Raw genomic sequence first — 12,916 nt, forward strand, 5'->3', positions numbered from 1 at the left:
GGAGTTTTGGATGAGGGTGTCAGCATTTGGCACTGGTTCCTTATTAACAGCTCTTTGAGTCTACCCTTCCTGGGCTCTTTATGGGTCAGATATGCCACATGTTTCAAAATTCCAGTGCTTATTCTGGAAGAAAGAGGGAATGGGTAAGTGAATTGCCAAGCGCAAGTTTTAAGGAGTATTTTCAGTACTTATGAACAGTATGTGTTGTTCGGAGATGTGGTTTATAATTCCATAGGCAAGGTGGAATTGATCTCTTCTGCTCTTACAGGGCAGACACAGTGAATGACAGTGCAGTCCATAAAGCCTTGTAATAGTTTTGGTAACAATAGAAATATGGACCATATAGAAATCATTCTATTAAAAAAAAAGATATTTGGTGTTATATGAGGCTTTCTTAAATGTTGAAGTTTTCCCTTGAGCCTGCTTTAGAAATAACAGCAAAGCAACCAGGATGATTTTTCTTCTGTCTCCATTTCTCTTCTCTTTGGCAAGTGAAACAGTTTTTTGAGGGAAAACATTAGTGAAATAGTCTTTATTGATATGGTACCTCTGTTCTCTCACTGAAGTGCAACTGTTGTGTAATTTTGGTTGTACATCATTTTGCTTTTCCTTTCGTCCGAAGGAATTCTGTTTGCTTCCTTCCATTAGATAAATGAGGACAGATCTGTTGGTTGGGAACAGAGGGAGATTCAGAGCACTGGGCCCAGCGTGCCCATTGTATACGTGGGCAGCACAGCAGAAATGACAAGGCTGGTTCAAAAGTAGCATGGAAAGATGAAAAAGATGAAGAGAGAGCAGCAGACATGAAGGATTCTGTTTTGCCTGAGGAAAACACTGCTATCCATAAGATATTTAAAGACAAGACTTGTGTACAGGATGAAGGGATCTCAGAAACAAAACACAGATGGCTTCTAAGCTCTGAAACACAAACAGCTGCTGAATCCTGGAGGTTACTCAACTTCATGGGGCTTTCACATTTGAGACTGTATGCCTATCCTTAAAAAAACCCCTGTATTCAGCCAGCTTCTATCCAGCTGAACTGTGGCTCAGAAACCAAGGGGTGTGATACCTCAAGAAGATTTAGAGCTGGTTTTATATTTGTGCTCTTAAATGCTCTTCTCAAAGTGGGCAGCACTGCTGGCATGTAACTAAAGGTGTGGGTGCTACTTGGGGAAGTGACATCCTTTTGTAGAAGGCTTTTGAGATGTCTTACACCTTAATTGTTTTTTTTATTTCCGAGAGGAATCCTTCAGAGTTTTAGGGACAGTGATGCTCCAGTACAACCCCAGCAAGTGTGTGATGGCAGCTGACTGGGAGGGCAGTGGCTGATGAACTGGGGAACAGGACCATGAGTGCAGGGGACCCTGCGGGGCTGCAGGAGAGCATTGTGAGGTTCTGATCCTGCCCCTGGGATGTGACAGCTGTGCAGGAGGACAGGCTGGAGACTGACTGCATGGAAGGATTTGCCTGGTGCTGGAAGCAGAATGTGCATTGACAATGTGTCCTTGTGGCATTGAAGGCCACTCTCTCCTGGCTGGGCTGTGCCAGGGCCAGCAGGGAGAGGGGAGGGTGATGTTCCTCTTTTGGGTACTCGGGGGCACATCTGGAGTGCTGTGCCTGATTTGGGCTCTCTGGGACAGTAAGGATTGTGTCAAACTGAGCTGACCAAGGTGATCAGGGCTGGAGCGTGTGATGTGTGAGGAGATGCTCAGGGAGCTTTTGTTCATCTGGTAGAAAGAAGGTTCACGGGAGGATCTTAGAGCTGTCTTCAGCTACTGGTGAGAATATGGAGAAAGCCAGGCTCATTTTTGGGGCAGCAGAGGGGTAGGATAAAGGACAGGAAGGGAAAATCCTATTAGATATTAGGGGGAAAAGATTGTAATGAAGTTAATCAGTCATTGCAGCAGGAATCTGGTCTGAAATGTCCATCCTCTGAGATACTCAAAGTATAACTGAATAATTCCCTGGGCAACACGGTCTCTGCTGAAGTTAGCCCTCCTGTGAGAGATTTGGGGGATGACTGATGGACCTTGCAGAAGTGCTGGAGATCCACAATTCTTTTATATTCCATGGAGAGCTGTTCTAGTAGAAACATGGAAATAAATACAACTTGACCAAAGAATGTAGTTAAATATGTCACCAAGACTGGAATGTATTCACTGAGGAAGACCTCCTGTACCAGAATCCCACCAAGGATTTCATAATGTGGAGAAAATTGAGTTAACAGGAGTTAGAGAACTATCCTTGAGAATGTGTGTGAACCTGGACTGAAACCACTCCAGGAATTTCGATATTTAATGGGTTGGAGAGGGCTGCTTTGCTGCTTTTCTGAGAGATAGAAATTAAGGAGAGGTTGACAGGAAATATATTGATTGTTGGGAATGTACATCCTCTAATTTGACAACTTCTCTGGCACCTTAATCATCTAGAGAGTAAAGGAAGAAAAGAACTCAGACATTACAGAAAAATTTTTGACTGAGCAAGCAGTTTAGAAAAACTCACAGAACATATTTAATTCAGAGTGTTGAATTTGTATTCAGAAATAAATGTAGAGGAAATAAGCTGAGGATGCTGGAGGAGAAATTTGACTTCCTAAATGTATCTGGTAAAAGCTTTGGGTAAATATAATTGCTTTCATGTTTTTTCTTGTTGCCTTGCAGCTAGGTTTGAAAATTCTCCTGCTCTGCCCCTAAAGCTGAATAGAGACTTGCTTTAATAAAGCAGCATCAATTTTGCTGTGTTCCATATTGCTTGGATGCAGAGGGAGGATCCTTTCCTCCTTGAGTTCCCCAGTGCTACCAGAGTTATATTGGTGTGGGACTACTGGGCTCCCCTTGAGCTGCCCCACTGCTGCTGCCTGGGATTTGTTGCCTCTGTCCTCTTCCTTCAATGTTGGCCTTGCACATCTGTCCTGGTTGGGTCTCTGCATGCAGGGTGAAAAAACCTCCCTCACATAAAATGTGAATTAACAGCTAGAATACAAGCAATGATGCTGGTTGGGAAATGGAGTGAAGTCTGACTTCAAAAAAAACCTAAAATCCTCAAAAAACTCAAAGCCAGCCAAACAAAAACAATCAAACCCAACCCAAACCAAACAAGAACAATCCCACAAACCACCAAACAACTATTTTTTTGCTTTATGCCATGGGAAAACAATTACAAATTTTAGGAGAACTATAAAAAAATTATTTAGTTGACATTACCAGCAACAGATGCATTTATACATTAAGAAATACTGCTCTTAAAACATGGAACCTTCCTCTAAAATATGCATATACTTCTGCAATAAGGCATGGAACTAAAAAAATTATTTTCATTGGTTCTAGATAGTGATGGAGCCCTTCTTTCATGTGAGCTACATTTTACTTCATAATGAAAAATGGGTCTGGCACTGAGTTCATGTCCACTTGTGTTCAGGGTGTTGCTCTGGGGATGCTCAGCATCAGCTGGGTGCTTGTGCTCCTCTCTCAGTGCTCACATTTAATTCTGTCAGCCTGGGTTAGGTAACTTCCAAAATCTGAGTTTTCATCGGAGTCATTCAGGTTTGCTATTAAATTTCATGTGAGCCAACAAAGCCTTTCCAGGCAGGCCTGACATTTTGGCAAGGCCCCAGTAGGATTTTTAGCTGGTGCCAAATCTTTTATTTTTCTCGGCTATCAATGAAGCTGTTGTGGTAATGTGGGTTTTGTGAGCTGTGAGAATTTATGCGCACAAAGGGACCTGCTCTTTGCAGGGAACACAGGGAGCCCTGAGTCCAGGAGGAAGGGTAATTAAAGTTAATGAACCAGGGTAACCTTTCCATGGTGATGACCACTATCCTGATGGTAGGTAAGGGTCAGGGACTAGTCCCATTTTATAATCGTGCACTAACTCCACGCTTTAATTGGCGTTGGATTAAAAATTGGCCATTACCTCCATAATAGAAGTGGTTTGTGGATTTTAAAGGAGTTTTTCAAAGCTCTGCACGTCTTGAGGAACTTGTTCTTCTTGGACTTGGCTTTGTGTTATGTTTTAATGCACTCTAAAAATGAAGTATTTTTAGAATTTGAGACCAGATAGTGCTGTTTTTATAATGGGAGCAGTTTAGTTATTTCCCCATGGCAGAGCAGAAACTCCTTTCTTAAATACTTCCCCTCTTCAAAGGCTTCATCTGGTTTTATCAGAGAGTCTAGGAAGTTTTAGAACTTGCTGTACACAGAGCAGTTGTGGGTTTGAGGTGACAGCCCTGAAACACTGACTTAAATTTGTGACTCTTCTACTCACTGGCTTTTGTGGCATTGGGTAAGTTACTTCATGCAAGACATTTCCCTTGAAGTGTATTTTTTAGTTGATTTTTCTAAGGGATGGACTAGACAGAAAAACTTTGCTGCTCCTATCTCTGAAACCTCGTTGATACATAAATCCTGCACCAAACAGGGCAGAGGCTGAGATGTCATTGATAGACTACATGCACAGGATCCAAAATGTTAAATATTGTTCATTTGTCTGTCTGGAATTTTAATCAGAAGGCTGTGGGTTTGATTGCCTCTTATGTAAATGTAGAAATAGAAAATGACTCTGAGAATTGGCTGCCTATCAATCCTAAAATCTTCCATTACTAAACCAAACCACATTTTTGTCTTGATGACTAGTTCCATTCAAAAAGGAGTGGTGTTTTAAGTAAAAAAAGAGTTTAAATTTCTCTTCTGATAGTTTGTCACAGATATTTTGTAGGCATTAGCCTGTTTAAACACATTCTCTGTTTAAAATAAAATTAACTCTTTTTTTAAATAGAAACTGTTTATTTGTTTGGTGGCTGGGATGGAACTCAGGATCTGGCTGACTTCTGGGCATACAGTGTGAAGGAAAACCAATGGACCTGTATATCCAGGGATACTGAGAAAGAGGTAAGTTCTGCAAACATCCATATTTTTAAAAATACATCAATGGTTGCCCTCAAAAATGCCCCTACTAAAGTACTTGTGTTGAAGTGCAGTATAAGGTGAGAGCCACAGAGTTCAGACCTTCAAGTTCTGAGGACTTTTGAAATGCTTACATGGGGAAAATATGAGCTGGAGGTGGCTTTGAAGTGTTAAGATTCCTGGAGGGGAAAGGTTTATTTCTCAAAAGCAGGAATGATCAGCCAAAAAATCAGCTCAGCAAGTAGAGCACGAGTTAAATAATTTTGTGTGGCTGAACAACCAGATTTATCACGGAATGTTTTGGGTTGGAAGGGACCTTAAAGATCATCCAGTTCCAGTCCTGCTGCCATGGACAGGGACATCTCTCACTGGAAGGTTCCAAGGACTTGCTAATGAACATTTCAGGCCTGATCCTGGTGTTAGAGCTTCAGAAACAAATTGTGTATTTTTTTAGCTTCTGTCAAAAGTGAATAGAAATGGACAACTACCAGATGGAAATCTAGAGGACAGGGGTTACTGCCAAAGGCTACACAACCCCGAGAGCTTTCGTGGAATTCACCTGAACCATTTTCCTTGGCCTGTTTTGCTCAGTATTTGACGTATGAAACCTGAAATGAATGTAGCTTGGGTTATAGGACAAGACAGAAAAAGTCCAAGGCCTTTGGCTTGTGTAAATCATTTCACTGTACACCGAAATCCTCAAGTTCTGTGTGGTTATTGTGTTTTGAGTTCATTACTTATTTGTCAGAGGAAAATTCATGCCACCTCTTCTTGGAGGTATGAAAAGTTTGAGATCCCACCGCTTTTTGACAAATTCAGGCGTTGATTTCCTCAGCTATTTGAAAACGGTATAAAAATATCTTGTTTCTCATTTGTATTTCTCAGTTTCTTGTCATGGCTAATTTTGTGAGCTTCCTTACCAGATTAAATAACACTTCAATATTCTCATTTTTTTCATGGCAAATGGTTTTTAGAGGTTGTAATCAAGTAGGACAAATAGCCTGAGCTTAAAAAAAAAAAAGAGTAAAATCTCACAGGCATTTCCTGTAGCTCTCAAATCTCTGTGTCGTGTACTTGCTGGTTGGAACATCCTTTACAAAATGGGCAATAACAAAACTGAACGTGATATTCTGGTTTCTGTCATAACAGAGCTGTGGGGAGGTGAAATTGTTATATTTATGTACTGTTCAGTCAAAAAGGGGCTGCTGTGTTTTCTTCCTGCACAAACCAATGTCTGGTGTTTAAGGGATTCATTTCCTTCTTGCTGGGGTCATGCCACATCCAATAGTTTCTCTAAAGCTTAGGAAGCCTGGCTGGGATGTTTCCTCTCCAGGTTCCTCGTGTCTGACTCCAGCAGGGTAAGACTGGGCTGGGAGGAAGTACAGATGCACAAAAGGAGAGCTGTGGATGAGACACAGTAGAAGAGTTGTGAGTTGATGGGATTAAGTGATTATAAAGGGATTTTGGAGGGAAAAAAGTTAGCAGAGTGTTATGGAAGCTCAGGAAATTAAGATGGGAAGGGTCTAGCTGGGACAGGAAGAAAGAGGAATTTTTAAAAAGTGGAGACGTGTTGAATATATGAGTTTTGAAGAAGGGATGTGCTTAATTAGAGAAAAGTGTGGAGGAACGTGGGTGGTTTGTGAAAGGGAATTCTGAAAGGACTCTCCATGACAAACTTGTGAGGTGGGGCCCCTGTGAGCCTCGTGGGCTTCAGTAAGGCCAAGTGCCAGGTGCTGCACATGGATTGGGGCAATTGCAAGAATAGATAGAGGCCAAGCAGAGAATGGATCCAAGAGCAGCCCTGAGGAGGACTTGGGGTGTTGGTGCATGAGAAACTTGAAGGTCCACATGATATGGACTTGAGCACTTCTGCTCTGGAGCCAGGCTGGGGCTGTTCACCTGGAGAAGGTTCCAGGGAGACCTCAGAGCCCCTTCAAGGGCCTAAAATAGCTGCTGAAGAGCTGGAGAGGGACTTGGGACAAAGTCATGGTGTATCAGGACAAGGGGGAATTGCTTCTCAGTGCCAGAGAGGAATGTTAGATAGGATAATGGGAAGGAATTCCTGGCTGGGAGGGTGGTGAGGCCCTGGCACAGGTTACCCAGAGAAGCTGTGGCTGCCCCTGGATCCCTGGAAGTGTCCAAGGCCAGGTTGGACAGGGCTTGGGAGCACCCTGGGCTAGTGGTAAGTGTCCCTGCCCATGGCAGGGGTTGCACTGGATGGTCTTTAAGGTCCCTTCCAAACCAAATCATTCTGTGATTTTGTGATACATTCACAGTGTTTAGGAGGCCTCCTGAAGTATAGTTCAGGGTTTTGATGACTTTCAGAGGTACAATGAGCTGGCAGCTGCAGTACTTGGAAACCAGCAGTGGGTTGTGGTTTGTTTTTTTTTTCCAAAAAGATCTGGATGAAACCTGATTTAGAAATGGAAAGGTCAATCTCAAATGTTGAGAAGTAAATTCAAAAACAAAGACTCCAGATGTTTCTCTAATAGGGACATCAACTGCTCACAAACAGTTTGCAAAAAGGAAATGTCTGTTGACATGGAATTTTAAAAAATATTCAGAGTAGATTCCAGTAAAGCTTAATCTTGTTTTGTTGTATTGTGCTAGTTCTGCTTCTGGCTTTTTTATTCTAATTAATTGGTGACAGTGGTTAAATTAGCCAGTCAGTAATTAAACTTGGATAAGGACGAAATATGGTGAAAGTTGCATCCTGTCCAGTGTTATTGTAGGGATAGTGCACAGTAATGCTTTTGGGATAAGGGTACTGGGAGCTTCTGCTGCAGTGCATTAGGAAAACGTGTGATCTTCTTAGAAAATGTTTTTGCTGCTGTTTTTCAAAGTTTTCCAGTGAGGTGTCTCTTTGTCACCTGAAGTTGCATTTGTGTTTTTTAACAATTAGACCACTAAAGCTGATTTTCTGTAGCAATTTTGCATAGAATCATTGAATAGTTAAGTTGGAAAAGCCCTCTAAGATCAACTCCAGCCATTCTCCCTGCACTGCCAAGGCCACCACTAAACCACGTCCCCAAGTCTCACATCTGTGTGGCTTTTAAATCCCTCTAGGGACAGGGACTTCACCAGTGCCTTGGGCAGCAGCCTGTTCCAGGGATGGACAACCCTTTCAGTGAAGAAATTTTTCCAAATATCCAAGCTCAACCTCCTCTGGTGTAACTTGAGGCCATTTCCTCTCCTCCTGTCCCTGTTCCGTGGGAGCAGAGCCTGACCCCCCATGGCTGTCCGCTCCTGTCAGGGAGTTGTGCAGAGCCACAAGGTCCCCCCTGAACCTCCTTTTCTTCAGGCTGAGCGCCTTTCCAGCTCCTTTAGCTGCTCCTGGGCCTCCAGCCCCTTCCCACACAGCTCTTTCCTGGATATGCTCCAGGTCCTTATGTCTGTCTTGTCCATCTGGACAAAATACTCAGGGCACTGCTGGAGAAGCTGATCACTTACAGCATGAAAAACAGGGTCTGGAGCACACCACCACTGCTGATGGACAGACAGACCCCACCATCCCTTCAGTGTATGGATCCAGCAAGACTCCTGCTGTGCTTGTCAAATCCTTTTCCTCAAGCCTGAATCCTTCCAGGGAGCTGCTCCATGGAGCAGCTCTGGACCCCTCAGCTTACCCACAGCTTCTGTCTCTGGAGTGTGTGACAGCCCTGTGAATCAGCTGGCACATGGCACAGCCAAAATGTGTTCCATTTAAGAGCCTTTAAGAGTTTCTACCCTGAGTCAAGTGGAGTGTTCTGATAAATGCTGTTGTCTTCAGGGATTTTTGGAGTGTGTAGATCAGCAGACCTCTTCAGGATTAGAGAATAAATAATTTAAAAAAACTAAACCTTGTCATTCCTTGGACAATTTTATTCTAGGCCAGTGTCAGTTAATAGAGAAATTTAATGTGTGTGTTTTGATGTCTATTTCTAGTTTCCAAGCAGCAACTTTCTCTTTGGAAGGATAATTTAGTGAAATTCAGTGCAGGAGGACAGTTTTAAGTGTAGGAAAGACTTTTTCTGGTGTAAATTGATAGTCAGGGGATTTTGAAATAGGATCAAAATGCTGAGGGATGTTAATGCCTCTGGAGATCAGATAAATGAGACTAAAGCAGTGTTATAGTTGGCATATTTTGTGTGTCTCTGGTATTCCTGTACCTTGTTTTAGCATTTCCTAGAGACAAGAGATGGGGGGACTCTCCCTTCAAACAATGTCATTGCACTGATTGGTACCTTCTGTGAGATGCTTCTTGGAAAATACATTGACTCATCCTCATTCTAGCTTCTTCAGAGGAAAACCCTGCTCACAAATCAGCTGTGTGAAGGATGTGGAAATTGTGTAAATGGGTTAGGTTTAGGTGACACTGTGTTTCTCTAAAAAATTGTTGAAGTGTTTCCTTACCAAAGGTAGAAGTGAAGGTCTTGTCATGGTTTAACTGCTTGAGAGGATAAATCTTTGCTCACAATGAAGACAAGTGTAGGTCAACAAGTGCCTCCTGTTCAGTAGGTTCAAAATGATGTAGAAAATGGGTATATTGTGAGGTGACAGTTTGCTGTGAACACCAACTGCTTTTCCAGGATGCTAAAAGTAAAAGCTGACAAGTGTAGAAAGATCTCCTAATGGTGAGAGCCAGGGGGAATTTCAGCTGCTATTGTATTTCCAGTTAAATTTTCTCCTGTCTCTGCATGCATTGCTTTGCATTTGTTGATGTGGATGAATTTACCCAAAGCTTTCAGTGTCATATTACCACAGAAGCATTTTTTGTAGGAGTTTTTGACACCTCTGACTGTTTTTTTGGGTGTGATGGAGCAGTACATGAGCTTAGCAATGTAAAGCTTTTACCCTATGCTGTTTGAAGTGCAGGAATTGAACTAGTCTCAAATATTGACTTCTTCCCACAGATGGTGATACAGTTTGGAAGACACTTCAAGTGACTTGAGGGGCTTTTTGTTGCAAATATTGCGATGTTTACGGACTTGAGATCTAATACAGTGATTGTGCCACGTCCTACTGCTGAGCAGTTCCAGTGGTACAGATGCTCAGTTATACGAGATGCCTGGTGCCACAAAAGCACATAGGGAGAAGGCAGATGTCCCTGAAAGAAACTTGGATACTGCAGACGTACCTCGGAGCCAACTTCCTAAATAGTGCAAATGCCTACAAAAGTAGGGACAAAGACGGCAGATGCTGGAGTGAACCAAATGAAAAGTATCCTAGGCTGATCCTAAATATCACAGGCTAATGGTTTATTTTCCTCCCTATTTAGTAGCATAATGATTTTAAATGTTCTAAACCAGCATTCTTTCACCATAATGTTAGAGAGAGACTTTAACATATGTCTGACTGACATCCCCAGTGATTTCCACTTAGGCAGCCTAAGGCAAAAAGACCCTGTTAAGGGAGTAGCACCTCAGCTTTTAAAAATAATTTATTTTTAAATAAACATTTTGGAAGAGGTTTTCTGCTTTTCAAGCTAGATTGTGCGCTTATAGTACCTTGTGTGCCTCAAGAGTTCTGTCCTCTTAAGCCTGATTTATTTGTCTTTTTTTAACTTTGACATTTTTTTAAGGAAAAGATCATCCATATTTGAAAACAGCTTCGGGTCTTAAGTTATTCAGATCCCTCACTAGGTGCCTGTGTTTCTTGCTTCCAGAATGAAAAACAGCCCAGACAAACAGCCAAACTTCAGTTATTCCTCATACCAGATGTTTGAATGTGTGGAGGTCCCTTTCCCCCACACGCTGCTGTTCAAGTCAGTCTCGTGGAAAAAGGCACATTAAATAAATGCCTTGTGCCCAATGTTCTGGAGGCTGCACAACTCTGGCAGCCCTGGAGCTTGTGCGTGCCAGTCTTCAGGTTATGTTGAATTTCCAAGTCATCATAAAGCTTTCAGTTGCAAAGTAAAACTACTTTTAGTCCTTGAAGTAATGCATCAGGCAGAGTTGATTTGTGGCGTTTATGTTCTGATAAAAATCACCACTTCAACTGCAGCTTATGATGAGTTTAATGCTCTGATCTCTGGTCTGGAATGGAACTTTATTTTACTTACATGGCTTTATTAGGACATTATTGCATCATCCTAATGCATTTTGCAATTCCCTGTAAATTGTAGATGAGGCAGTGTAGAGTCATTCTTGGGTGGCTGTGGATGCATCCTAGGGGATTACAGGATTTTCAGGTAAAGATTTAGTGAAGAGGTTGATGTTGGTACAAGGAATTCTGATTTATATCCTTTTGGCTTTTAAAGACACGGAAATATGCACCTGAGCATAAATGAGCCTGCAGGAATACCAGGACCCCAGCATTTCACACTGAAGGTATTAAAAGAAAAGGATTTTAAAGAAATAGGAGAATATGTAGAGGTGGAAGGAAAAAATACTCTTTTGCCTGGGAGTGAAAATAGCTTCACACACCAGTTAACTTTGCCTTGGGAGTAGAGTAATTTCTTATTTCAGCTACACTGAGAGATTTGTTACATTAATGTTACATTAACGTTCCTCAATCTCTACAAATACAGAAATCCCTAAAGAAATATCAGTTATCCCAAGGTGGTAACATAGGGGAAGCAGTCTCAAGTGGTATCACAGACAAATCTGTAGCTAAATTGTCTGGATAATTACGTGCTTGAAAATGTAGTAAGTTTTTGTGGACCTTGCTGCGGAGGTATTTCAGCAGCTGGGTTTTGGAGGTAATTGAGAATTGAGCTTTCTGGAGCGTCTCAAGAGAACTTACTGGCACAATGGCTGGTGCAATGATGTGTGGAATTCATACCTACCTGAAAGAGCTTAGTGTGTTCCATAGGACTTAATCCATGAATTTTCCAGGCCATGCATGTGATGGAGATGTTACTGATACTGGGCTCTAGGAAATTAAGCAGCCGCTTTTACAACTTGCCAACACCTTCAGGCGCAAACTACTCTTTTGTCACCTGTTCAAAACTGTCTTCACTTTCTCAGAAACATCTGAGAGCCTGTGGCTGTCAAAGGATTTAGACTTAGAATTTCACGTTTGTCTGTCACTGGCATCTCAAGGACAGTTAATTACAAAAAAAAAATCAACTTCTGAAAGTGTAGCCTTGCTACAGCCTTTGTGGCTGAACAGTTTATAAGCAACCAGTTAAATTTTTTCAGCTTTCTGGTCTGCAAGTGGGGCTGTAGCTCAGCCGAGTAGTTTGTGTCTATGGAAAAATCTCTCTTGGCTGGACCTTCGCTGGCCATTGTTACTGGTAATGAGAGGACAGCGTGAACTTGTGATGCATGCAAAAATGACCTCATTCAACATCCTGCAATTGTTAAAGGGGTTACTTAAATTCGGCACACGAGGGATGTTGTCCTGAGGGCCCATCTCGGAGCTGGTGAAAGCTCTGGTTCTCTGGTGGGTTGTCTGTTACATTTCACCAGTGTTGCCGAAAGCAAAGCTGAGCAGTGGATGTTGAACAAACTGACAATTTACTTGGTAAAATTTAAGAAGTTACAATTTTTTTCACATTTCACCAGTGTGAGCAGCGCTTTGTTTGCAGGTGAATTGTGCCTTTTGTTAGAAATAGCAAAGAATTGATGTTCTTTTGCTGCAAGGTCACTCTGTACTGGGGTATTCCTTCAGTACTTCTCTTTTTTGTGTTTGTAAGCTGAATCACAAAGGTTGGATGACTTTTATTTTTGATTGTAAACTAGAGCCTGCACAAGACCTTCATACACATTCCTACAACCTCCTTCACATAAATTCAAGAATCACAGTGGTTTGGGTTGGAAGGGACCTTAAAGATCAACCCTTTCCACCCCCTGCCACTGGGACACCTTCTGCTATTGCAGGTTGCTCCAAGCCCCATTCAACCTGGCCTTGGGCCCTTGCAGGGATGGAACAGCCACAGCTTCTCTGGGCAACCTGTGCCAGGGCCTCCCCACCCTCCTGAGCAGAGAATTTCCTTCTAACAGCCAATCTAAATACCTCTTCTTCCAGTTTAAAAGTGTTCAGCCTTGTCCTATCACTATCTGCCTGTGTAAAAGTCCCACTTCATCTTTTTT

At 42.2% G+C, this 12,916-nt stretch overlaps 1 protein-coding gene across 3 annotated transcripts in view; it reads left to right on the plus strand.

Moving 5' to 3' along the window:
• The window catches only part of MKLN1 (muskelin 1), a 93,259-nt gene that overhangs the window by 44,917 nt on the left and 35,426 nt on the right, over nt 1-12,916 (plus strand). For all 3 annotated transcript variants that reach the window (XM_005530975.3, XM_088054739.1, XM_088054738.1), the window contains one exon: nt 4,774-4,886. In XM_005530975.3, coding sequence (XP_005531032.2) covers nt 4,774-4,886 — 113 coding nt within the window. The remainder of the gene's footprint in view (nt 1-4,773; nt 4,887-12,916) is intronic.

The sequence above is a fragment of the Pseudopodoces humilis genome, chromosome 5, assembly GCF_049639895.1.
Source record: "Pseudopodoces humilis isolate 2021_Gansu_Grassland_sample_001 chromosome 5, ASM4963989v1, whole genome shotgun sequence".
Classification (NCBI taxonomy): Eukaryota; Metazoa; Chordata; class Aves; order Passeriformes; family Paridae; genus Pseudopodoces; species Pseudopodoces humilis.